The sequence below is a fragment of the Diceros bicornis genome, chromosome 34 (assembly GCF_020826845.1).
Source record: "Diceros bicornis minor isolate mBicDic1 chromosome 34, mDicBic1.mat.cur, whole genome shotgun sequence".
Lineage (NCBI taxonomy): Eukaryota > Metazoa > Chordata > Mammalia > Perissodactyla > Rhinocerotidae > Diceros > Diceros bicornis.
The window spans coordinates 25,000,987-25,027,595 of NC_080773.1; the positions used below are offsets into that span (position 1 = coordinate 25,000,987).

At 57.3% G+C, this 26,609-nt stretch overlaps 1 protein-coding gene across 1 annotated transcript; it reads left to right on the forward strand.

The window, feature by feature from the left end:
* The first annotated feature begins 24 nt into the window (after nucleotides 1–24).
* Nucleotides 25–24,813, forward strand: PRR12 (proline rich 12). The gene is given in 20 exon segments (XM_058529878.1): nucleotides 25–556; nucleotides 2,103–2,215; nucleotides 3,172–3,333; nucleotides 3,418–5,408; nucleotides 5,410–6,170; nucleotides 6,172–6,721; nucleotides 7,253–7,919; nucleotides 9,856–9,945; nucleotides 9,948–9,989; nucleotides 9,992–10,034; nucleotides 10,036–10,105; nucleotides 10,107–10,247; nucleotides 16,308–16,424; nucleotides 16,666–16,799; nucleotides 17,160–17,632; nucleotides 21,419–21,544; nucleotides 21,656–21,753; nucleotides 22,925–23,071; nucleotides 23,170–23,265; nucleotides 23,825–24,813. Coding segments are annotated over 20 exon segments (6,054 nt in total). The 5' UTR covers nucleotides 25–470; the 3' UTR covers nucleotides 23,972–24,813.
* Nucleotides 24,814–26,609: the final 1,796 nt, after the last annotated feature.

Here is a 26,609-nt window from a genome sequence, read left to right on the forward strand (position 1 = left end):
CCTCCCCCAGCCGCCTTGTGCAAAGATGGCTGCACCGTGAGCGCAGAGGAGGAGGAGGCGGCGGCGGCGGCGGCGAGAGAGCGAGCACCCAGCGCCCGCACCCACCCCGGGGCCGCCCGGGACGCCCCCTCCTGAGCGCGCGCCCCCCCGTCTCTCTTGCAAGCGCCGGGGCAAAGGCGGAGACAGCGGGGTCCCTCCTCCCCCCCGTTCCCTCCAGGGGGAACCCCCCTTCCCCCCTCCTTGGCTCGGCGGCTGCACCCCCTCCCTTGCCCGCCCCTCCGCCCCTGCCCCCTCCCTCCCCCGCCTGGGGCCTTCCCGGGCCTTCGGCGGCTGCAAAGAAAAAAAGAGAGAGAGAGAGAGAGAAGGGGAAAAAAAAGCAGTGGAGGGAGCGGCGGCGGAGGAGAGCGCGCGCGCGCCCCCTCCCTCCCTCCCTCCCTCCCCCTCCCCCCAATTTCCACCGCGGCCAATTCATGGACAGGAACTACCCCAGCGCCGGCTTCGGGGACCCGCTCGGCGCCGGGGCGGGATGGAGTTACGAGAGGTCAGCGAAAGCTAGGTAAGGAGCCGAGGATGGCCTGGTGGAAGGGGCCAAGGGGTGGGGGCCCAGCCGGGCCAGGCCGGGCCCGCCCGGCGACGCGTGCATCGCAAACTCCCCTCCGGCTTGCAAGGGAGCGGCCTTCCTCGGTTTGCAACAACGCCGCCGCCCCAGTTTGCAAATTGCAAACTCCGCCAAAGCCAGCTTCGGCATGCAAAGGGAGAGATGCAGCGGGAAAATGGGGGTGCAAAACAATTTCGGACGGAAAGGCCTTGGGAAGGTGGGAGGGACTGGCGAAGCAAGGCCTGGACTTCCCCCCATCCTTGGATTCCCGGCTTGCTGACCCCTCCCCCTCGCGCCCCAGGTTCTGCTCTTGCAAAGGTGGCAAGAAAAGAAGGTTCAGAACGCAGACCTGGGGGGCGCGCCCCCCCTTCCAGGTCCTATTGTTCCGGGACTGCGCGAGGCCGCGCCACTCGGGCCCCCCCCCCACGAAATTCCGCGCGCAGAGTGGGCACGGGGCCCCGCCCCCTTCCTAAGCTGGGGTTCTGTGTGTATAAGGGGGGGTCCTGGCATTTGAGACACGCCCCCTTTAACTCCCCCACCCCCAAAGGCAGAGAATCCTAGTTGATGGCGAGGAGCGGAGTGTTTGACCTCTTGAGTCTGGGCCATGGCTTGGGGCCCTTGCATGGGAAGATTGGGATGTTTCCCGGGCGTGTGGTTGTGTGTGGGAGCTTGGGCCCTGTGCGTGCGTAGCTAGCTGGCAGCCTGTTCACCTGCGAATCTGCCCCTTTCCTGCTGTTTGTGTGGCGCCCTCACTCTTCACCTGCCCCCCAAGCCCCCCTTCCCCCACACACCTGGGTTTCCCAGCATGGCTGGGCATGACCCCACGTGCATTAGGACTTTCCGTTTGGGACTCTTCGCTCTGTATCTTCCCTTCCCTACGGGTGAGTTGGATACTCGTTTGCATACATACCTGGCTTTGCATGGGCCCATGCATTTGAACCTCAACCCCGGGGGATGGACGGTGTTCATGTTCACACTTGTACCTGGTACTTTCCCCGAATCCTATCCCCTCCCTACCCTCCATCCCTTCCGTTTGGGGAACAATCTGCCTCCTGCTGCCGACTCGGTTTGTACCAACCCTTGAGGCTCAGGGGCCTATGTGTTCCCACGTGTCTGCAGAAGAGGGGGCGTCCATGTGCCGCTCTGGGGTTGGCCCCAGGGCCTTGTGTTACCAGCGGGGTCGGGGGCTGTGGTAGGAGGTTTATGATAACTCGAGCCACTTCCTCTGACTCTTGGCCCTCTCTGTGTTTGTCTCGTCCCTGTGATGTTTGTTTGTAAACGTGAGACAGGAGTTCTGTTTACTGGGGCTCGGGTGGGGACCATTTCTGTGGCTTCTTAGTTGGGTACCCCGATTCCCTTGTTTTCTCCACTTTAGGGCCCAAGGTTCCATAGGATAACCCCCAGTCACCTGGAAGATTTCCCCCAACTCCCGGGGGATTTGCTGAGTTCCCTTCTCCGAGAGCAGCTTCGGAGGACAACCTAACATCTCCCCCTTCCCCCCCAGCTTGGTCTATGGCAGCTCCAGGACCTCGCACCCCGAGACGGACATCTTACACCGCCAGGCCTACGCGGCCCCCCACCCACTGCAAAGCTATGCCACCAACCACCACCCGGCAGGTACGGCCCCCGTCCCGCCCCCCCGCGCCGGCCCTACCTCCGAGGCAGCTGATTGGCTGCTGAAAGTTCCACCTCTCCTAATTGGCCGTGCCCTGCATCCTGGCCCGCCCCTTGCTCCCTCTCCTCTGATTGGTTGCTCTGACGCTGCTTAATTTCACGCCGGATTTGTCCGCCCCTGTCTCTGGCCCCGCCTCTTTCGCTCCTATTGGCCCCATCCTTTCAGCCACCAAATCCCACCTTCTCTTCCAGGCTTTTCCGCCTCTCCAGCCCACCCCAGTCCCTTCCCTCTGGGTTTGCCCGTCCTCTTGGCTCCTTGGTTCTCTGAATTCTTTCTTCCTGATTCCATGGCTTCCTGATTGGCTCCGATTGTTTGGACCGCCCCCTTTTTAGATTTGCCCACTACGTTACTCTCCTCCTCTGGCCCTGCCTCTAACGTTTCTGATTGGTTTCCTTCCTCTAATCCCGCTGCCCTCCTTCCTGGACCAGCCATGAGACTGTTGTCCAGTTTGATCCTTGACCCTCCTGGTTGGCCCCTTCCCTTTTTTTTCTCTCCACCTTTTTTTTTCCTGGATCCTCTTACTTAGACTCAGCCCCTTTCGAGTTGTTCTCTATTCTTCCCAGTGGGTCCCGTCATCACATCCCTTCCCCTTCCTTGCTGGAAATGCCCAAATCCTTTGCCCCCCACCCCATAAGGACGCTCTGCTCTTTTGCTCCCCCTTCCTTCACTTCTGGATTTTTCTACTTCTTTGTCAACCTTTCTTCTCTGGGCCTCCCTGCGCTTATTATTGCATTGCATTACATCCCATTCTGTTTATTGTCTGCACTGTCTCCTCTTTGAATCTGCCCCTTTCCTTCCCTTCAACCCCTTTCTCTGACTCAGCTTGCCTTTGGCCTTTTCCTTTTCAACCCTGCCCTATCCCCCACCTAGCTGACTCTATCTCTCCGTCCCTGGCCAGGCCTCTCTGGACTCTTCGACACTGGCCTCCATCATGCGGGCTCAGCAGGGCCCGACGCCTCCGTCATGAACCTCATCTCGGCCCTGGAGTCCCGGGGCCCGCAGCCTGGCCCCTCTGCCTCCTCTCTCCTCTCCCAGTTTCGCAGTCCTTCCTGGCAAACAGGTAAGCCCATTGCCGGCCCAGGAGGGCCAGGGTGGGGCTGGCTTGTGGTCTGCTCTGACCTGTGGTCTCCTTCGTCATCCCCAGCCATGCACACGCCAGGCCCCACGGAGCTCTTCATCTCAGGCGCTCTGCCGGGTTCCAGCACCTTTCCATCTTCCTCTGCCCTGTCGGCCTACCAGCACCCGGCTTCCTTTGGCAGCCGCCCCTTCCCAGTGCCCTCATCCCTCAGCCTCCAGGACCCCCCATTCAGTCCCCCAGCTAATGGGCTCCTGTCCCCTCATGATGTGCTGCACCTGAAGCCCTCGCAGGCACCCACGGTGCCCTCCTCACTAGGCTTTGAACGCCTGGCTGGGGGCGGTGTCCTGGGGCCCGCTGGTCTCGGCCCAGCCCAGACCCCTCCTTACCGCCCTGGTCCCCCAGACCCACCACCACCTCCCCGCCACCTCCCAACTCAGTTCAACCTGCTGGCTTCCTCTTCTGCTGCTGCCGCCGCCGAGCAATCCTCCCCACAGCTCTACAACTTCTCGGGTGCTGCCCCGGGACCGCCGCCGCCAGAGCGGGCCCTGCCCCGCCAGGACACCGTCATCAAGCACTACCAGCGGCCGGCCAGTGCCCAGCCCCCACCGCCTCCGCCACCAGCCCACGCCCTCCAGCACTACCTGAGCTGTGGAGGCAGCTATCCCTCTATGGGCCACCGGGCCAACCTGGCCTGCAGCCCCCTGGGCGGTGGGGAGCCCTCCCCGGGCGCTGGGGAGCCTAGCAAGGCTGGGCCCAGTGGAGCCACGGCCGGGGCGTCGGGCCGGGCTGCAGGCCCTGAGGCGGCCGGGGGAGGTGGGGCCGGGGGTGGCGGCGGAGGTTACCGCCCCATCATTCAGTCGCCTGGTTACAAGACGGGCAAAGGCGGTTACGGAGCAGCTGCGGGGGGTACCAACAGGCCCCCACCGCCCCGTTCAACCGCCACGCCCAAATGCCAGAGCCTGGGTGGGCCAGCAGCGGCCTATGCCACTGGGAAGGCTTCTGGGGCTGGCGGCACAGGAGGCCAGGCTTATTCCCCTGGGCAGCCCCAAGGGCTTCTAGGACCCCAGGCCTATGGGCAAGGGTTTGGAGGGGGTCAAGCACAGGACTTGAGCAAAGGCCCTAGCTACTCAGGGGGGCCCCCGCAGCCCCCCAGCGGCCCCCCGCCTCCTGGCTTAGCCACGTGTCAGAGTTACTCCCCTGACCAGCTGCAGGGGCAGCTCTATGGGGTGCAGGGCGAGCCGTACCCAGGGCCAGCTGCCCACTCCCAGGGGCTGCCCACGGCCAGCCCCTCGCTCAGCTACAGTACTGGCCATTCCCCAGCGCTCTCGGGCCACGGGGGTGGCTGGGGTCCCAGCTCCCTTGGGGGCGGTGGAGAGGCCAGCCCTTCCCACATCATCCGCCCGTTGCAGTCCCCGCCTGCCCCCGGCCGCCCGCCTGGAGTCGGCTCTCCGGGAGCCCCTGGCAAATACCTGAGCTCTGTCCTGGCCTCAGCCCCATTCCTGGCGCCCCCAGGAGCCGGCAGCTATGCGGCTGGAGCAGGTGGCTACAAGGGCAAGGGGGACGGCTCAGAGCTGCTGGCGGGCCCCGGTGGGCCTCCCGCCGAGCGCACGGAGGATGAGGAATTCCTCATCCAGCACCTCCTGCAGGCGCCCAGCCCCCCACGGACCTCAGGGGCGGATGGCTTGGTGGGCGAAGATGGGGCGGCGGACGCCTCTAAGGGACTTGGAGGGAGTGGCGGGGCCGGGGGTCCCCCAGGCACACCCTACGAGCTGGCCAAGGAAGACCCCCAGAGGTACCATCTGCAGAGCGTCATCCGTACCAGTGCCAGCCTCGATGAGGGTGCCACAGCCGCCCTGGAGCTGGGCCTGGGGAGGCTGAAGGAGAAGAAGAAAGGGCCAGAACGGGGCGGCGAGACCCCTGAGGGGTTGGCCACCTCAGTTGTCCACTATGGGGCAGGTGCCAAGGAGCTGGGGGCCTTCCTCCAAAAGAGCCCGCCACCCCCACCTCCCACGGGCCAGCCCGCCCAGCCCACCCCCCACGGCCTCCTTCTGGAGGCGGGGGGGCCCTGACCTCCCTCTGGTGCTGCCCCCACCTCCCCCCCAGCTGCTCCCCTCGGTCCTCAGCCACGCCCCCAGCCCCTCTTCCAGCGCCCCCAAAGTCGGTGTCCATCTCCTCGAGCCAGCCACCCGTGATGGGGCGCCCCAGCCGCCCCCGCCGCCCCCTCCTCCACCACCCATGCCTCTCCAGCTCGAGGCCCACCTCCGCAGCCATGGCCTGGAGCCCGGCGCCCCCAGCCCCCGCCTGCGACCTGAGGAGAGCCTGGAGCCTCCGGGGGCCATGCAGGAATTGCTTGGGGCCCTGGAGCCGCTGCCCCCTGGGCCTGGTGACACTGGTGTGGGCCCGCCTAACGCCGAGGGCAAGGATCCCTCGGGCGCCTACCGCAGCCCCAGCCCGCAAGGCACCAAGGCCCCCCGCTTCGTGCCACTCACTTCTATCTGCTTCCCTGACTCTTTGCTCCAAGACGAGGAGCGCAGCTTCTTCCCCACCATGGAGGAGATGTTCGGGGGAGGGGCAGCCGATGACTATGGCAAGGCCGGGCCACCCGAGGACGAGGGTGATCCCAAGGCGGGGACCGGGCCACCTCCGGGCCCCCCTGCCTATGATCCCTACGGGCCCTACTGCCCTAGTCGGGCACCTGGAGCCGGGCCGGAGACGCCGGGACTGGGCCTGGACCCCAACAAGCCGCCTGAGCTGCCCTCCACAGTCAACGCCGAGCCCCTGGGCCTGATCCAGAGTGGGCCACACCAGGCAGCCCCGCCGCCCCCCGCCACCCCCGCCGCCACCTGCCTCGGAGCCCAAGGGAGGCCTGACCTCGCCTATCTTCTGCTCTACCAAGCCAAAGAAGCTGCTCAAAACGTCCTCCTTCCACCTGCTCCGGCGCCGCGATCCGCCCTTCCAGACGCCCAAGAAGCTGTACGCCCAGGAGTACGAGTTCGAGGCCGATGAGGACAAGGCCGACGTGCCCGCAGACATCCGCCTCAACCCCCGGCGCCTGCCTGACCTGGTGTCCAGCTGCCGCTCCCGCCCGGCCCTCTCGCCACTGGGCGACATCGACTTCTGTCCCCCCAACCCGGGCCCCGATGGCCCCCGGCGCCGCGGCCGCAAGCCCACCAAGGCAAAGCGCGATGGCCCACCCCGGCCCCGGGGGAGGCCCCGGATCCGCCCGCTGGAGGTCCCCACCACCGCTGGGCCCGCCTCCGTCTCCACGCCCACCGATGGGGCCAAGAAACCCCGGGGCCGGGGCCGCGGCCGGGGCAGGAAGGCTGAGGAGGCAGGGGGCACCCGGCTGGAGCCCCTGAAGCCGCTCAAGGTGAGGGGGACTGGAGCCCAGATGCCTGAGTCTTAGAGAAAGGAAAGGATGGGGGCCACACCTGAGGTTCTTGGGCGTGATGGAGGATACGGTTTACATTCCTGAAGCTTTTAGGGAAATGAATGTGAGGGCTGGAATTCCAGGGTTCTTTTGTTGGAAAGATCTGAGAATTGAAATTTGGTTCTAGAGGCAGGCAGGGAGTTGAAACTTGGGTTCTCAGCTTCTAGATCTCAAAGGACTAGTGATCAGAAGGGTCTAGATTCCTGGGTCTTACGGGAGGAGGGTCTGGAAACCTGGACTCCTGGGCTGTAGGCAAGGAGAGATCAGTGAGTAACAAGGGAGGGACTTCAGCCTTGTCATTCTGGAATCTGAGAGAAGGACTGTGGGCTTGAATTCTAGAATTCTGGGAATTTGAACTTTAAGGTCTTAAGTGTGGTGGGGGCGGGGGGCCCAGGCTCCTGGGTCTGAGGGAGGGGGAGACTAGGGGCTCCTGACTCATGGGCTCTGACTCCCAACTGCCCCCATATCTAGATCAAGCTGTCTGTGCCCAAGGCCGGCGAGGGTCTGGGAGCCTCCTCGGGTGACGCCGTATCGGGCACTGACCACAACAGCCTGGACTCGAGCCTGACTCGGGAGAAGATCGAGGCCAAGATCAAGGAGGTAGAGGAGAAACAGCCAGAAATGAAGTCGGGCTTCATGGCCTCCTTCCTGGACTTTCTCAAGTCAGGCAAGCGCCACCCACCACTCTACCAAGCCGGCCTGACGCCCCCACTCAGCCCCCCCAAGAGCGTGCCGCCTGCTGTGCCAGCCAGAGGCCTGCAGCCACAGCCCCCCACCGCGCCTGCCGTGCCACACCCCCCACCCACCGGCGCCTTCGGGCTCGGGGGCGCACTGGAGGCAGCCGAGAGCGAGGGGCTGGGGCTCGGCTGCCCTTCGCCCTGCAAGCGCCTGGACGAGGAGCTGAAGCGGAACCTCGAGACACTGCCTTCCTTCTCCTCGGACGAGGAGGACTCTGTCGCCAAGAACCGGGACCTGCAGGAGAGCATCTCCTCGGCCATCTCCGCCCTCGATGACCCGCCCCTTGCTGGGCCCAAGGACACCTCCACCCCCGACGGGCCCCCCTTGGCTGCAGAGGCTGCAGTCGCGGGCCCACCCCCTCTCCCGGGGCTCCCCAGCGCCAGCAGCAGTGGCACACCTGGTGAGCTCTGGGAAGATGGTGTGGGGGCTGGGCAGAGGTTTCCTGTTATTCGGATCACTGGGTACGGTTGTTTAGGTTTCACACTGTTTAAGGGACACATTCATGTTGTTGGTGATGTAGATTTGCGTATTTATGAAAGTAGCTTCCTGACTGAGGGCAAACGAGTGTTTTGAGAAAGGGATGTCTTTTTTTAATCTGCCCACAGCTGCTAAGTAGACTAGTGGGGGCCCCAAGGTGGGCAGTGGAGAACGTTGGGGGACAGGGGAGTGACAGAGCACTGAGAGAACTTTTAAAACTGGTGGTGTATATTGGCCTGAGAAAGGCTCTGGGAGTTAGAAGTGTGTGATAAAGGACAGAAGGGTGTCTGGGGGGCAGAGAGACACAGGACCATTGACTAGTCAGGTCTTGGGGGCAGGAGGGAAAGGCTGGGGGTGCAGTCGGATCTGGATGGGGTTCTGTCTTGAGAGAAGCTTTGGACAAAATTTAAAGGGCTTTGATGGGGGGAACAGGCATTGGGGGTTGAAGGAGGTGGAGTTTGGAGGGAGATACTGGGGTGGTCAGTGAGGCACTTGAGGGCTCAGGGGGTTCTTAAGGAATGGAGAGGGCTTCCAGTGGGTTGTAGAAAAGTGGGAAACAAGGAGTGAGGAAGCAGGAGGTGTGAGGCTGAAGGGAGACATCAGAGAAGAGATGAGAAACACTGGAAGGTTCTACATGGAGTGCCAGGGTCTGCTTACCGGGAGAGAGCATGAGAGTGAGAGCCTTGGAAGGGTCAGAAAGGCTTGGAACTAAGGACCCGAGGATGGAGAACCAGCACTTTTAGGAGTCAGGAGAGAGTTCAAGGCGATAGAGGGGAACGGTACAAAACCCGCTGGGCAGTTAGCAGGAAAGAGGGGGCGTTCGCGGTCCCGAGAATCCAAGGAAGGCCCAGGAAGGGCATGGGTGGAGGAGAACGAGACCTCTGAGCAGGACATGAGGTAGAGGCACAGAGGGAATGACTGAGGAATTGGGAGGAACGGTAAGGAGTGGCTGTGAGGCAAGAAAGAGGCATTTCAGGACTAAAGGGGGCATTAGGGATAGGAGACAGGTTGCAGGGGCTCAGAGTAGCCAATGGAGCTGGGAAGGGGCAGTCAGGGAGGGACTTTGATGTAGCAGAAGGGCTATGGGGGAGCTGGGTGGCTGTAAGGGGCAGAGGGGCTGTTGGCACAGGAAGGGATATGCAGGGACTAGAATGAGGCACTACGGATGGGTGGTGAATGGCATTTGGGAATCAGGAGGCATGTCAAGGAAGGCAAGGAGCTTTGTGGGGACTAGGCTGGGGGCGGGGCACGGGAGAAATGACCGGGGTGGGGGATGGTTTTGATGGGACAGGAGACGACTCTCGGCCATTGCAGGAGGGACATTGAGCAATGGTATTGGGACACAGAACTACACTAAGAGACGGGTCTTTGGAGGCTGGGGAAAGATAGGCAGGAACAGAGCCGCATGTCTGGGTGGGAAGGCTTATTTTAGGACATTGGAGAGAGAAGTTAGAGGGACATGGGCTGCTTGTGGGTGTTTGGGGACAGGGGTGGGTAATGAAGGTCAAGGAGGGGACAGGGGACAGGTGAGCAGGGTCACACAGGAGCTTTGAAGAAGGAGGAGGGGCAGCAGGAGAGGAATAAGAAGTGGAGATGGAGGGGGATTGGGGGCAGAGATGGTGTTAGGTGAAGAACTCAGTTTGATTAGGAGGGATGCTGTGGTGCAGGCTTGGAGACAGCCAGGAAGGTCTGGGAGCGTCTTTCACTGACTGGAGATGTGCGGGGCACTGAGGGCCTGAGTGACGTGCGGGGGATGTCGAGGGGCAGCGAGTTGATGCTCGGAAGCCAAGCCCGGGAGGAGGGGGTGGAGGGGGGCTCGCGGCCCCGACGTCCAGCCCTGACGCCCCTCTCGCCCCCAGAGCCCCCGCTGCTGGAGGAGAAGCCCCCGCCGTCGCCGCCCCCCGCCCCGACGCCCCAGCCGCCGCCCCCCGCCGCCAGCCCTGCCCTCGCCGCCCCCCGCTCGTGGCCCCCGCGCCCAGCTCGCCGCCCCCCGCCGCCCCCCGCCGGCCCTGCCCTCGCCGCCCGCCCCGCCGCCCCCCGCCCCCCGCGGCCCCTCCCGAGGAGCCCGCCGCCCCGTCCCCCGACGACCCCGAGCCGCCGGACGCGCGGCCCGCTGCACCTGGCCAAGAAGCAGGAGACGGCGGCCGTGTGCGGGGAGACGGACGAGGAGGCGGGCGAGAGCGGCGGCGAGGGCATCTTCCGCGAGCGCGACGAGTTCGTCATCCGCGCCGAGGACATCCCGTCCCTCAAGGTGAGTCCCCGTCGGGGACTTGGTCCCTCGAGCGTTTGTTGAGTGCCTGTTGGATGACAGGCCCGGTGATGGGGCTGCAGGTCCAGGGGCCCTCCTCAGTTCATGGTCTGATGGGGCTGCTGGAGGTGGCCGGCTGGCACCGTGGGGGACGCATGGGCCTCTGAGATGTGGTTTGGGTGTGTATACGTCTGTTACCTATAAGTAAGATACAACCATTGACGTTTATTGCCGATCCCCTGCTATGGGTGCTCAGGTTATGGAAGGAACAAAGCAGGTGAGGGTCTGGTCTCATGGAGCTTCCAGTAATGGCACAAGCTAAGACAGACGGCTTTACAGTGTGGTGGAAACCTGAGGTGGTGACATAACGTAGCTCTGAATACACACATAACTTGCAAATAAAATAGCCAATGCATTGTTCGAGAATGCTTGTATGTCAGGCCACATCCTGAACACTTTATGTGGACCAGCCCAGTCACTACTTGTGGTTACTCTACACCAAGGGTTTGCAAACTCCCGGGCCAAATCCAGCCCTCTGCCTGTTTTTATAAATAAAGTTTTATTGGCATATAGCCACGCCCATTCATTTATATATTGACCATGGCTGCTTTCCCCATACCATGGCAGAGTGGGGTAGTATAAGTGTTTGACATGGGGAGGTGACATCAGACACGTGTAGTGCCTGTCACAGGGCATGAGGGTAGGTCAGCAAACCGTTATCACCCTGATGGTGACACCAAAAGCTAAGGCCGTTCTCCGTATTAGTCACTGTCGCTGACTGGGTATTGACAATGAGGCAGCAACCATGTAGGGCCCTTGATGAACATTGTCATGTTTAGTCTTGGATGTCGTTTCTTCTAAAATATGGATGGAGAACTTGTGGGATGAATTAATTATAAGGATAATGACTATTATTATACTTTCTTAAGTATGTTTTGTGAGATGAACTTTATGTGTTTTTTGCTGTATTATTTTTAATGTATTTTATTGGGGGAAAAGTAGAGCAGATGGAATCATGGGACTGTGTGTACCCATTACTCAGCGTCCACCATTGGCACCTCCTGGCTGGTCCTGTTTCCTCTCCACTCCAGCACCTTCTGCCCCCTGCTCTACCCCACCAACCCTACACAGCATATCCTTTCATCCATACTTTATCATCTTTTTAGCATATTTGATACATCCAGAAGGACATCCATAAGAGATATGTAGGTTATAAAGCAAAATGCTAGCGTGAACACTCATGTCTCCACCACCCAGCCAGCAACCAGAACATTCCTGAGGCCTCGAGTCTTGCGTGTCCCTCGCCGGCGAGGCCTCCTGCGTCCCCCACGGTCATACTCACTCCCGTGGTGTCCGGTGTACATTATTTCATTTTAACTTCACGACTTCTGAGGCCTATTTGGCCATCAATCTTGGACAGGTGAGGAAGATGTCAAATGAACAGCAGTGATAGGAACAGCTGTCAACTCCCAGGCGACAAGATCTGGGAGATGTCACAGTCAGAATTTAGTTTGATCCTTTTTTTTTGTTTAACTGTGACCACGTCATATGACGGAATTTATCATTTTAACCTTTTTTTTTTTTTTTTTTTTTTTTTTTTGGTGAGGAAGATCAGCCCTGAGCTAACATCCATGCTAATCCTCCTCTTTTTGCTGAGGAGGACCGGCTCTGAGCTAACATCTATTGCCAACCCTCCTCCTTTTTTGCCCCAAAGCCCCAGTAGATAGTTGTATGTCATAGCTGCACATCCTTCCAGTTGCTGTATGTGGGACGCGGCCTCAGCATGGCCGGAGAAGCAGTGCGTTGGTGCGCGCCCGGGATCCGAACCCGGGCCACCAGTAGTGGAGCACGCGCACTTAACCGCTAAGCCACGGGGCCGGCCCTTAACCATTTTTAAGTGTACCGTTCAGTGGCGTTAAGTCTTTATGTTGGGCAACCATCACTATCATCTGTCTCTGAGTTGTATCTTTATAATCACCTTTTGTTATAGGGGTTAATATCCCCATTTTACAGGGAAAGAAACTGAGGCTCAGCGTGGTAAAGTAGCCATCCCAGGTACCCGCACGCAGCTCCACCGGCCCCGGGAGCCTGTGCTCTCAGCTCCTGATTCACTGTTCTCTCTGTACATTCTGTCAAACATTGATGATGGCAGCAGCCAGTGCGGCTGGGTGCCCAGCACTGGGCCAGATGAACAGAGCTCTGGAGTGGAGACTGTGCCTGTCCCCAATTTATAGATGAGGAAATTCATGTTCAGAGAGAGGCAATCATTCAGGTGGCAGGTGCCAAGCCGGGATTGGAGCCAGGGCCATCTGATACCACCTCCCAGCTGGCACGGGGCAGGGGAGAGGGCCAAGGAAGGGCTTAGATGCTTAAAATACAGCACGAGTGTGCGTTATAATGGGGGACACAGCTCCAGGACTGAGCCACTCATGCAGACACTGGGGACTCATTCATGTGACTGGAGTCGGGGCAGGCTGGCAGCATGCTTATTGAGAGCCCAGCTTTGATGTTAACATGCCTGGTTCGAATCTCTGCCACTTCTGAGCTGGACTGGTGTCGAACCTTCCTGAGCCTCCACTTCCTCATCTGTAAAATGGGGCTGATCGTTTTAGTAGCTCCTTCATGCAATGTGAGGACTCGGGCATTACGGCTTGTCCAGCGTTCCAACTGTGGGTGACACGCAGAAAGTGCCCTATAAGCTTTGCTTCTGTTGCTCATCTTGGTGATCTTGGGCAAATCTCTAGTGTGGAACTTGGCATACTTTTTCTGTAAAGGGCCAAATAGTAAATATTTTAGGTTTTGCAGGCCGCGTAGGGTCTGTGCCACATATTCTTGGTTTTTGTTTGTTTGTTTGTTTTACAATCCTTTAAAAATGTAGGAACCATTCTTAGCTCGTAGATCTATAAAAATGGGCCACAGCCCGTAGTTTGTCCTAGAACGATGAGTGCAGTAGAATTTTCATATGAGCCATGTACATCATTTAAACTTTTTTGTATCCATGTTTAAGAAAAGTTAAATGATGGGTGAGATTAGCCACAGGAATGTATTTTCTTTAACCCAGCATGTCTAAGATATGATTTCAGCATGTAATCAATCTAGAAAAAGTTAATGAGATGTTGTCCGTTCTTTTTTGCATACCAAGTCTTCGACATCCAGGGTATGTTTTACGCTCATGGAACATATCGATTTGGATCAGCTGTATTTTAAGTGCTTAAGAACCACGTGTGGGGAGAGGGGCTGCTGAATTGGGCAGTATGGGGTTAGCCCCCTCTTTGCTTCTGCTTCCTCTGTAAAATGGGAGTGATAGTATTAACTCCCTGTACTGGGGGATGTTGAAGATTTAGCAGGATGTAAACTCTGAGCATGTAATAGTTTGTTAGGATGGAGAAAAGTATGGGGAGGATGGTCCAGGCAGAGAGAACAGTCTGTGCAAAGGCCCTGTGGTGAGGGGCAAAGCATGGTGTTTGTGATGTGCAGGGATGCAAGGGATTGAGTGGCTGGGCAGTGAGTGCTTAGGCTGGGAAGGTGGGCAGGGGCCAGATCGTCCTGGGATGAGATCAATGGGCACCTGCTTGAGAATCCATTCTGGGTTGTCCAGTGGTTGCTGGAACCCCTGGCCAGCAGACAGATGGCTGGGGAAGTATCCAGTCCTGATGACAGTCTGTCCACTGCCTCAGTTCTGTGACACTGACTCCCCTATTGGTGAACCCTGTAGCTTTCTCCTTAACACCAGGCTCCTTGCTTCTAGCTGACTCACATCCTGCTGCTTACCACCCTTGTCTCAGCTTCAGTTGTCACAGTTCAGATTCCCAGAAGAGCGTCTGATGGGTCCAGCTCAGCATTTGGAGTCAAGATGGGGTTCAGGATTTGCCTGTTGATTGGCTGCCGCTACTCTGATCTCCTCCAATCAGCTGTGGCTTCCATTGAGTAGGGGCTGTGGGTGGGGCAACTTCCCTAGGAAGGGGAAGTGGGCGTGGTCAGTGATATGATGGACATGAGGAGAGGCAGGAAGGACCTGGCTTTGGGACTAACTGGCTCTGGTTGGGGAGCAGGCAGGGATGATGTCAGGGGCTTGAGCCCAATGACTGGGGTCGGGGTTGGGGCTGGAATCCTGGGAGGAAGAGTGGTTTTGGGGGAAGATGCCAAGCCCAAATGGAATGTGGTTAGCCTAGGGGCCCCAGTCCAGCTGGAGAATTAACCGGTACCTTGGAGGAGGCAGATAGGCAGTGGAAGGAGACACAGAGGAGGGGGTGATCTCCCCAGGCTGTGGGGGCTGCTCTGGTGGAAGGAGACACAGAGGAGGGGGTGATCTCCCCAGGCTGTGGGGGCTGCTCTGGTGGATTTCTACAAGCTTCTGAGAACTGAAACAGGGAACATCATATTCACATTAAGAGGGAAAAGGCACGCCTGGTGGGGGCCCTGCGTATGCAAAAGCCTGGAGGTCAGAAAGTCTGGGGCTTGTCTGCTGAGTTTTGAGAGATCCAAATGGCCTGCTGGGCAGGGGCAGGAGAAGGGAGAGGAAACTGAGGCAGACTCTCTCTGTGCCAGGCTGCGGAATCTGCAGTGGGGGCCCCGGAAAGTTTTGGAGCAGGGCAGGATGCAAATGAACTTTTCAGTCCTTGAAAAGGATTTGAAATGGACTTTTCAATGCTTGGTCCTCTGGTCCGGCTCCCTGAGGAGCCAGGAGGGAGGACAGAACCGTGGTATCCTGGAGGAAGGCATTTGGGGTTGGGAGGCCTACACCCCTGTCTCATCCTGCCTCACTCTTTAGCCAAGAGCCTTTCTGGACCTCATTTTCATCAGGTTATTGTAACCCCTTCTTTGTATTCCCCTGACTGATCTGAGGGACATGAAAAATCGTGGATGTGGACAGCAATTGACCCAAAACCAAGGGTAGACAGCCAGTACCTGGCACGCAGGATCAAGTGTTGTAGCTGCTGCCAGTGGCAGACATCACTAATTGATCCCAACACATTGAGCCTGGTGCTCAGGGCAGCCACGATCAATCAATTAGAGTTATCATCTGAATCCCGTTTATCACTTGACTGTGGATCCTTTGACTGCAGGGCCTGCCCCTCATTCATCTCTGGGTTATCACATGCCCAGTGCCTGTTTCCCGCCATGTTCTTATTCTTTACTTCTCTGTGCCTGTCAGTTCCTCTCTTCTAGAGGCACAGCTGTCGCACACTTTCCCTGGCCTTCCCTGGTCATCTGCCAGCCCCCTCACAGAAGACATGGTCCCTCCAGGACTCATTTAGTTGTCCCTTCCAGGAAGCATTCTTGGATTTGGATTAAGTTCAGAGTCCTTCTTCTAGGCTCCCAGGGCATCTGCCACTAACACATGTATTACTTGTGCTGTTATTTTTTTGCGCCCATGTGTGGCTCCCCTGCCACTCCCCGCTCACTGCTGAGATCAGATGCTGGGTCTGACCCACAGCTGCCCGTTCCCAGTGCCCAGCCGGGGACACACAAGCCTCGGAGTGGGGGTAGTGGTCTGAGTGTGGTGGGGGGAGTGGAGGTGGGGGAGCCTTTCTATCACTGTGTCCTGCCGTGCTGTGGACAGGCTGATGAAATAAATGGTCTCAGGTGACCTGTCACCTGTCTGTCCTTGGCACCAGCCACAACCTTGCCCTGTTTTGTCTCTTTGCTTGTCTTTCTTGTTATTTCTGTAATGAAGACCCCACGAAAGGCTTTGTTTATCTCACTTGCCGCTGTACCCCCGGGGCCCAACACGGTATCTAGAAAATTGTCGGTGGGTGCTCAGGTTTTGTCATTATTTTGAGTCACGCGGGAAGCTTATACCATCACACCGTAAAGCTGTAATAACTAAAACCTTGGAGCCCCAGAATGAGCATCCTGGTTGTGAGTATTGGACCAGACTCGAGCTGCATCCCTGCATCCCTAGGGCCAGAAGAGACCTGTCAGCCGCATGTTTGTTGATGCTTGTTGACGATGATGTCTTTTTTCTAAGGGGGTGTAGGGGGAGGACAGGGGGCTAGGAATTGGGGGCGGGAGGGGCAGGAATGGATGCTGACCCTGTTGGCCTCGCTGTGCCCCCGCCAGCTGGCATTACAGACAGGGCGTGAGCCCCCACCCATCTGGCGAGTCCAGAAGGCCCTGCTGCAGAAATTCACTCCAGAAATCAAGGATGGGCAGCGGCAGTTTTGTGCCACCAGTAATGTAAGTCTGCAGAGGGGAGCGAGGACTCGGGGGGGGGGGCCGGGGGTGGGTGTCTGGTAGACGGGGTCCCCCTCACACATGGCTCTGATTCACCCTTGGTATAAAGTGTGTCTGGAATGGGGTCTTCACCTCCCTGCAGGCTCCAGGCGGCTGCCATGGTGGCCCCAGGGCAGGGTGGGAGTCCTGGTTTGTTGGGCTGCCTATCTGGGGTGGGTGAAGGAGTTCCTCTTTCTCTCCGTAGTATTTGGGGTATTTTGGGGACGCAAAAAATCGGTACCAGCGCCTTTATGTCAAGTTCCTGGAAAACGTGAACAAGAAGGATTACGTGAGGGTCTGTGCTCGGAAACCCTGGCACCGGCCCCCAGTGCCCGTCAGGTAGCTTGGGGGCTGAGCGGTTGGGGGTGGGTAGGGCCAACAGGCATCGCGATGGAAATATGCAAGAGAGGGAATAGAGTAGGGGGGAAGGGACGGGGGGCGGGGACAGAGAGAGCCAGAGGGATGGAGACAGATACCCAGAGAGATAGATCCTGAGGTGGGGGAACAAAGACTCAGAGAGAGATGGAGAGAGGCCCAGAGTAGGGGAGACAGAGAGCTGTAGAGAAAGGAAACAGAAAGTCAGCAAGAGCGAAGCTGGTTCTGTGCTTAGAGCTGTGGGCTAGGCCGGGGGTTCCCAGGGAGGAGAATTTGGGTTTCTTGGGGGCTGCTGGCTGCAGTCTCTTCTATGTTTCCTTCCAGGCGCTCCGGGCAGGCCAAGGGCCCCATGTCTGCGGGGGGCAGCTCTGCACCTCCCCCCAAGGCCCTGGCACCACCTCCTAAGCCTGAGACCCCTGAGAAAACAACATCTGAGAAGCCCCCAGAGCAGACGCCCGAGACAGCCATGCCCGAGCCCCCTGCCCCTGAGAAGCCATCTCCCCCACGGCCCGTCGAGAAGGAAAAGGAGAAGGAGCGGGTGACACGTGGGGAGCGGCCGCTGCGGGGTGAGCGAGGCGTGACTGGGCGACAGACACGGCCTGAGCGGAGCCTCACTGCGGGACAGCCCGCCACGTCCCGGCTGCCCAAGGCCCGGCCCACCAAGGTGAAGGCCGAGCCGCCCCCCAAGAAGAGGAAGAAGTGGCTGAAGGAGGCGGCGGGCAACGCCGCAGCGGGCGGGGGCCCCCCAGGCAGCTCTTCGGACTCGGAGTCATCCCCCGGAGTGCCCAGTGAGGACGGTGAGGCCCTCGACGGCCACTGGACTGGAGGGGAGGCAGGGAGCAGTGACCCCGGGGCCTCCAGAAGGAGGCACGGGTGAGGGTCATCGAGAGGGCACCGCGTAGCATCAGCAAGACAGTAACAATCACAATAAGTAAATTAAAAATCATAGCAATACTAACAGTTATGTGGCACCAAACTACGTGACAGACTGTCTTCTAAGTTCTTTACGTATATTAACTTGGTTAATTTTCACAGCAGTCCTAGCGAATAGATACTCTTATTATCCTCATAGACAGATGGGGAGACTGAGGCACCAATAGGGTGCTGGGATGTGGCGTCCCACCCAAGTTGGAAGGCAGCCAGCCAAGCCTCAGGCTCTGTTCTTCCATGCTGTGCTGTTTTGTCTCAGAATAGGCAGGATCTGAGGGAGATGGGGGCCCAGCATCCATCCTGGAGGCCCGGAGATGGTGGTGTTCCTGGTGACCTGCTGGGTGACTCCAGGACTGGGGCATCACCTCTCTGTGCCTTAGTGACCTCACCTGTAAAATGGGTATAATAGGTAAAGCACGGAGGAAGGTACCAGCTGTGAGCTTCGTTGCTTAGAATGATGTCTGGTTTGTGAGGACAATCACAACCACAGAAATATGTGTAACAGCTCACTTTTGTTGAGTGCTCACCAGGTGCCAGGCATCATTATAAGCATTTTACACATTTTTATCTTTGCATAAACCCTGCGTAGTAGGTGCTATAAAATTATCCTCATTTAAAGATGAGAAACTGAGGCACTGGGAGGTGACGTGCCTCGCTCAAGGTCACACACTCTTTGAGGTATAGTGGAAGGGTGGCTGTTTGAACAGAGACTGAACATACAGCTAGTCAAATGAGAGATGGAATTCTCTCCATCAAAGCCCTGATGTAGGTTCATGGAGAATAAGAGGCTCTTCTCTACCTTGTCCGGGGTCCCAGGGTCTCACCTCTTTTTGCTCTGCTGTCCCCCAGCATGCTCTCCTCAACCACATGGTCAGAGTAGGAAGGGACACAAGGGCAGGGGAATGGGCTGGCCTTTTAAGTGTGAGATCTGGGTGTGGCCCACATCCTGTCTTCTCATATCCCATTGGCCAGAACTAGTCACATGGCCACACCTGGCTGCAAGGGAGGCTGGGAAGTGTAGTCTTTTAACTGTACCGTGCTCCGTCACGCCAGGTGGAAATAGGTAAAGCTGGGACAGGGGAGGGTGTGGAAAGGGAGGTTTGCGAAAGGCCCAGGTTTGCAGGTCTTTCCTTCTCTGGCACTCAATTTTCTTTTCTTTTTTCTTAAACAACTTGATACATCTAATTCACATACCATATAGTTAACCTATTTAAAACATATAATTCGGTGGCTTTTAGTATAGTTGTAGAGTTGTGCTTCCATCTCAGCAATCAATTTGAGAACATGTTCATCACCCTGAAAAGAAACCCTGCACCCTTTGGCTATCACTCACCTTTCTCCCTTCCCCCCAGCCCTTTGCAACTAGTAATTTCCTATCTCTATAGATTTGCCTATTCTGGACGTTTCACGTGGGTGGAATCACACAACGTGTAGCCTTTTCTTCACTCAGCGTAATGTTTTTGAGCTTCATCCATGTTGTAGCGTGGATCCGAACTTCAGTCCTTTTTATGGCCAAATAATATTACATTGCGTGGATATACCACATTTTGCTTTTCCATTCATCAGTTGATGGACATTTGGGTTATTTCTACTTTTTGGCTATTGTGAATAATGCTGCTATGAACGTACATGGACAGGCACTGGATTTTCTGAGCCTGGGGAATGGGGGGGACTGAACTCTATACTCTTAGGGGAGCAGTTTCCCCGCCAAGGGTCAGTAGCTTCCTCTGGGTCTGGGTCTGGATGCCCTGAAGACTTCGCCCAGCCCATGAAGCCTTAGAATCAACCCTCTTGCTTGTCCAAGAACGGTCACCCTCCACGTGCTGGACGCTGATGCTCTTCTTTCTTGTATTCACAACGAAGGTTTTAGAAAGGGGCTGTGGTGATGTCCTCTTTGCCTCTTTCTTTCATCCACTCCCATCTGGCTTCCTCAGCCCCTTTCTGTAAGCATTTATTGAGCACCAACTATGTGCCATGAACTGGGGTGCCAGCAGTAAACAGAACAGACGAAAATATGTGTCCTCGTGGGAGCTTACAGTCCCGCTGGGGGAGTCGAGCAGATAAATATGTTATGTAATAGGATACAAACCAATATGAAAAATCATCAGTGTGAGGCTGGGCGGGATGAAAGAGTTAAGAAAAATAAATCCAGCAAAGAGGATCCAGCGGGATCCTGGGTGATATTTTAGGGAGAGGGGGGTGTGGGGAAGGCTTCTGGAAATGCCATTGGAGCAGAGATCTGAATGCGATGGGGTTGGGGTCGTGTGACTTTGGGGAGAGAACATTCCAGGCTGAGTGTGTCTGAGGATCAGGAAGGAGGAGCGAGTCAGTAAGGGGAGATGACAGGGAGAAGGGAGGACAGAGAAGAAAATGGACCAGATGTTGGAGGGATGAGGGGCCTGGGGCTTGGTGACCCCATGGGAAGGATTTTGCCGTGAGCGAGACAGACGCCGTAGGAGGGTTTGGGCCAAGGCCTGACAGGGTGTGACTTCCACTGCCAAGTAGTCACTCTGGCCCCTTGAAGCAGCTGTCACCAAGGTCACTCCCCCATGTGGATAAATCAAGTGGACTTTTCTCGTGCTTCTTCCTAAGGGTTGTTTTGGGGCCTTCTCATGGGCATCTGCTTCTCTGTCCTCCCTGTACTCCTTCTTGAGTTTCTCTGGGTGTCCCTCAAGTCCTACCCTTGGCCTTGTTGCTTCTTCTTCTGCACCTTTCACTTGGCAGGCTCCCAGAACTTTCCAGCGAGCCTCAGACTCATTGCTTCCCCTGGCCACCCTCCAGGCCCCTCCCCCCAAGTCCCCTCCCTCCGGATCCCACTGAGCTCCCTGTCCTGGTTTCCCTATCTCTGTGACGGCCCCACTGGCTACCCAGTCACCAGTCCAGACCCTCCGGGCACCATCCTTTGCTCCCTTGTGTCCACAGCAGAGAGGCCTCAGCCCTTCCCCTCCCGCCTTGACTGCCCCCATCCCCTCTGCTCTTTCCCACAGCCCTGGCCCAGATGCTGGCCCTCCTGCCCCCTCTATTGCTGTATCTTATCCCTACGGCCCTGCTTCATCCTCATCCTGTCTTACCTGGTCCATTGCTCTGGTCTCTGGTCTTACCCATCCCCCACATGGCCTGGGAGGGGTCTTTCTACACTGACCCTCGCCCCTCCCCTGCTCAGAGCTCTCCCATAGCTCTCTAGTACCCACCAGAAAAAGCCCTTGCTCTTTCCGCCTCACATTGGAGGCCCTGCGTGGTCTGGCCTGCACTGTCTCAGCTCCCATCTCCCTCAGTTTTGCCCTTTGTGATCTGATCTCTCTGACTTGATTCCCTGGTTTGGAAACTAACTATGCTGCTGCTTCAGACTTTATTGAAGCCATATCGAACTAGTCAAACATGAAGTTCACTGGCCTGGAATGCTCTTTCCTATCACTCAAGACTCAGCTCTTGTGTGACCTTGAACAAGCCTTCCCCAGCTCACCGGGCCAAGCTTGTTCAATGCTTGTGATTTTCTGCCGTTAGAGCGTATTACACCGGTGCTTGTCAGTGTTCCCCAGCAGACTGAGGGCAGAGGTTTCTCTCCGGGTCCCCGACGCTTAGAACACTGTCTGCCAAACAGGCAGCCTCGGAGGAAGTTGGAATAGCGAGCCCATGTCCCATTTTTCCCCCAGAGCGGGCAGTACCCGGGCGTCTGCTGAAGACCCGGGCGATGCGGGAAATGTACCGGAGCTACGTGGAGATGTTGGTGAGCACAGCGCTCGACCCGGACATGATCCAGGCCCTGGAGGACACACATGGTGAGCCGAGGCCTGGGGAGGCAGGACTGGGGACCCAGACTCCCGACCCCTCCTTTGCCCTGTTGCATTGTGGGGCCGCAGCTCTTCTGACACCCCTTCCTCATCTTTCAGACGAGCTGTACCTCCCGCCCATGCGGAAGATCGATGGCCTTCTGAATGAGCACAAGAAGAAAGTCCTGAAGCGGCTGTCACTGAGCCCAGCCCTGCAGGTGCTTGCGGGGGGCCTGGGCAGCAGGTGTCTGGGGCCCAGGGGTCAGCCATGAGGAGGCTTGTAGGTGTCAGCCACCGCGGTGGTCCCCAGAGCATCAGGCCCAAGAGGGGGCAATCGTTAGAAGGATTGGGCTTGGCCAGAAGGAAAGTTGAGGGCAGGACTGTCAGGAGGAGGTCTTGCAGGCCCAGATGGAGGGGAGCTGGGATGGTGTGGAGGGGTCATTGTGAAGGTCTGTGGTGGGTTGCTGGGCAGGCCCAGCAGAGCCTGGTTATGGAGTGCAAGCTTGGAGACAGAAGGTAGACTAGAGCCTGCACCCAGTTCGCTCGGGGGCAAAGCGATAAGCAGATTCTGGTGGCTTTTCCTTAGATGTAATGCAGCCTATTATAATCTCACGCTTAATATTAAGTCATCTACATAATTTCCCTTCTAGAATGGCCTAGGGTTCTGGGATGGAATAATAGGGCGGCTCTGAGAATTCTGTGATAGAATGTTAACCTGGCTCTGAGAATTCTGGTGGTGATGTCAGTGCGGTGCTGAGAATTATGAGATAGAATGTTAGAGCGACTCAGAATTCTGGGATGGAGTGTTAGTCTGGCCCTGAAAATTCTGGGGGGGTGTTAATCTAGTTCTGAGAATTGTGGGATGGATTCTAGGCTGGCCCTGAAAATTCTGGGTGGGATGTTAGTCCAACTTAGAAAACATGGGATAAAATGTTATTCTGATTCTAGAACTCTGGGTGGGATGTTAGGATGACTCAGAGAATTCTGGGTACGGTGTTAGGCTAGAGTGAAGAATTCCATTGTAGAATATAAGGATAGGTCTGAGGATTATGGGATGGAGTATTAGTTTGGTTTTAGAGTTCTGGGATTGAACATTAGCCTGGCAATGTGAATTCTGGATTCTAGGCTGACTCTGAGAATTTTGAGTAGGATGTTAGGCTGGTGCTGAGGATCCTGGGTGGAATGTTAGTATCTCTGAAATCCAGGGCTGGGCCACAGAGCACATTGTAAGGGTCCCCAGACAGGGCTGGGCTCCTTTGCCCTTTGAAGAGACCAAGACTCCTGAGTGTCTCTCCTGATCTGCAGCCTGGGGGAAACTGAGAACTGGGTGGTGGGTTTCAGGTGTGTGGGTCCAGGGAGGTGTCTTACTGACTCGTCTGCTCCCCGCAGGATGCCCTGCACACGTTCCCCCAGCTGCAAGTGGAGCAGAGCGGGGAGGGCTCCCCGGAGGAGGGGGCCGTGCGGCTGCGGCCGGCCGGGGAGCCCTACAACCGCAAGACGCTCAGCAAGCTCAAGAGGAGCGTGGTCCGAGCCCAGGTGGGGCCCGGACGGGAGGGGCCGGTGTGGGGGCGGTGGGGAGAGGGGCTGCCAGCGCCGGGCAGTGGGGCTGAGGCTTCTCCATTCTGTCTGCCCAGGAGTTCAAGGTTGAGTTGGACAAGTCGGGATACTACACGCTCTACCACTCACTCCACCACTATAAGTACCACACCTTCCTGCGCTGCCGGGACCAGGTGAGCGCGCCCCCCCCCCCCCCAGCCCCACCGACGCAGCGCCCTGGGCTTCTCCCCCATGCTAGCGCTTCCAGGGCCCCAGCTCCTCCTCCCTCAGACCTGGAAGTCCAGCCCCGGCCCCTCCTCCCTCAGACCCGGGAGTCCAGCCCCGGCCCCTCCTCCCTCAGACCCGGGAGTCCAACCCCGGCCCCTCCTCCCCAGACTCACTATCTGTTTCTCCGTGTACTTGTTGGAGCTCAGCAGGGTCACGGCCTCCGTGTGCCCAAAGTCAATGTCGTGGCCAAGCAGGAAGATGAAGAGCAGTTTACACACATATTTCTTCTTACTGTAGCCATCCAAGGCTTTGTCCCCTGGGGCCAGAGGAAGGAGGAAAGGGGAGGCAGAATGAGGATCACACCTAGAAGTCTCAGGAATCCTGGCCCCCAGCCCCTCCTCCCTCAGACCCAGGGGTCCAACTCCCAGCGCCCCTCCCCCTGGGACACTGATCCCTAGGCCCCCAGCCCCCTCCCACCGCAGGCCCTGTAGCCACCTGCCCCAGCTCCGTGTTTCACCCCTGCAGACCCTGGCCATCGAGGGCGGCGCTGAGGACCTGGGCCAGGAGGAGGTGGTCCAGCAGTGCATGCGGAACCAACCGTGGCTGGAACAGCTCTTCGACTCCTTCAGCGACCTGCTGGCCCAAGCACAGGCCCACAGCCGCTGCGGGTGACCCCACCCCACCTGCGGGGGGCGGGGTGCCTCCTCCATGAACCGAGAATTGGGACAGAACTGTGTCCTCAGGAGCTAACCCCGGGGCCCGTTGCCAGGGAAGGGGGGGGTCATTGGTCAGGGTGTCTCCATGCTGCCCCCCAGGGCAGGGTTCAAAGTTCGACTCCCCCCACCCCGACCCCCAAGCCCTCACCACTCCTTCCCCATTCCTCCCACTGTCCGGTGTACAGAGAAATTATTTATATATATGTATAAATGTCTATTTAGTAACGGTTTCCCTCCCCCCTTGCCCCCAATCCCCCCTCCACGGCCATAGCCCCCGCCCCCTCCACCTTGTACATAATGTATAGGAAAAGTCTATGTATGGTTGAGGGGGTGGGGCGGCTTCAGAGAGCTGGGGGACCCCCTCCCCCCCAAATCACTCCTTAATAGGCCAAGATCTTTGCTAAAGGCCATTCCCTCCCCAGGGCATTCGGCATCGGGTGGGAGGGGGAAAATGCATCTTGTTAATTATTTTTAATCTTATTTATTGTACATACCTGGGGCGGGGGGCTGGGGAGGTGGAGGGGGAGAAGGGTCCCCTCCTTTTGCCCCTCCCATTCCTTTTCTACTGCGATTTGTCTGTGTCTGCCCCTCTTCCCCACTGCCCCCATCCCATTGTCGTCTGGATGTGGTTCTATTTTTTATCGGTTTCCTATCCCCTCCTTCCTCTCTCTAACCTCTCTGCTCCCACCTCCCCGCCACCCTTCGTCTCTTGCTCTTTCTTGGGCTTCTGTACAACTCAACTTGTATACACTGTGTACACACAACCAGCCAAACGAAAACCCAACGGCAAACACTTTATCAGCTGGCTGGAGTATCTCTGTCCTGCGGCGTGCGGGCGGGCCTGGAGGTGGCACGGGCAGAGGGTCTGGAACCGAATGTGGCTTTTCTGGAGCCCTGGCAGGTGGTTGGGCTGAGGTCGTTGTATCCATTATGTCTCACCGTGTAACAAATTGGCCCACCCCAAACTTGAGTGACTTAAAACAAGAAACATCATTGTTTCTTGTTTGGTTGTTGGTGTCTGAGGATCATGGGAGCAGGTTAGCTGGGTGGTCCTGGCCTAGGGGCTGTCTTGAGGGTACAGGCAGTGGTCAGGCAGAGTAGTAGTCATCAAGGGATCAACTGGGGTTACAGGATCTACTTTGAAGGTGGCTTGCTCATGTGGCTGTTGGCTGGCGGCCTCAGTTCCTTGCCACGTGGGCCTCGCCCCTATGGGGATGGCTGGCAGCTGGTTTCATCAGCAGCAAGTGATCAAGGGGAGAGAGCAAGGAGGAAGCCATGAGATTTTTGTGTGCTTATCTCGGACATCATACACCATTACTTGTGCCACGTTGTTCATTAGAGGAGTGTCATTAAGCCCAGCACGCTCAGGGAGAGGGAAATTCAGCTCTGCTTCATGAAGGGAAAAGTGTACGAATTTTGGGATGTGCTTTTAAACCAGTACAGGCAGTGATGGCTGTCGGAAGTTGACCCGCTTTTCTTGGCTCCGTATGTAGACTTGAGGGCGGGTCTCTATTCTGGAACCCTGAATCCACAAGGTCGCCAGGGGACTGGCAATTCAGAGGCCGGCTGCCAAGTTGATGGATTCCTCGAGCCTTGTGGCTGCTCAAGGTGTGATCCAGGACCACCAGCCTTGGAGTCCCCCAAGAGCTTCTAGAAATGTAGACTCGGGCTGTTTTTCAAATCTATTGCATCACAGCCCACTTTTTTTGTGTGTGTGTGTGAGGAAGATCAGCCCTGAACTAACATCCATGCCAACCCTCCACTTTATATGGGATGCCGCCACAGCATAGCCTGGCAAGTGGTGCGTCGGTGTGCGTCCGGATTTGAACCCGGGCCGCCAGCAGCGAAGCACGCGCACTTACCTGCTATGCCGCAGGGCCAGCCCAACACAGCCCACTTTTTAATAAGATTCTGGGAGGATTCTATGATTTTATTTATTTATTTATTTATTTTTCCCCAAAGCCCCAGTAGATAGTTGTATGTCATAGCTGCACATCCTTCTAGTTGCTGTATGTGGGACGCGGCCTCAGCATGGCCAGAGAAGCGGTGAGTCTGTGCGCGCCCGGGATCCAAACCTGGGCCGCCAGCAGCGGAGCGCGCACACTTAACCACTAAGCCACAGGGCCGGCCCTGGGAGGATTCTATACGCGTTCAAGTTGGAGGAGCGTGTTCTAGAACAAAAGTGTTAAAAATGTGGTGGTCAACTGGCAGTATTCTAGAACCCAACCTATAAAGTAGTGAGTAGGCCGTTGTCATTCTGGAACCTGGACCCTTATCATCAAAGATGGACTGTTGGTACCCAGAACCCTCGAGTCAGCATTGAGGATGGCTGGTCGTGGGTTGTGAGATTTAAGGCTGGATCATCAGCGTTCTAGATTCCTTTCTGGGTGAAATTGAAGAACAGCCCACGTTCTAGAACCTTGGATATCGTCTAGACCGTCACCAGTGTTACTGATTCTAGAGCCCTGGTTTTACAGAATAGAGGATGGATAGTAGCATTTCAGAACCACAATGGGAGAGTCGATGATGGACCATGAACTTTCTAGAATCATGGCGTTAAGTGGTTGTCCATTAGTGTCCTTGAACCATGGCCT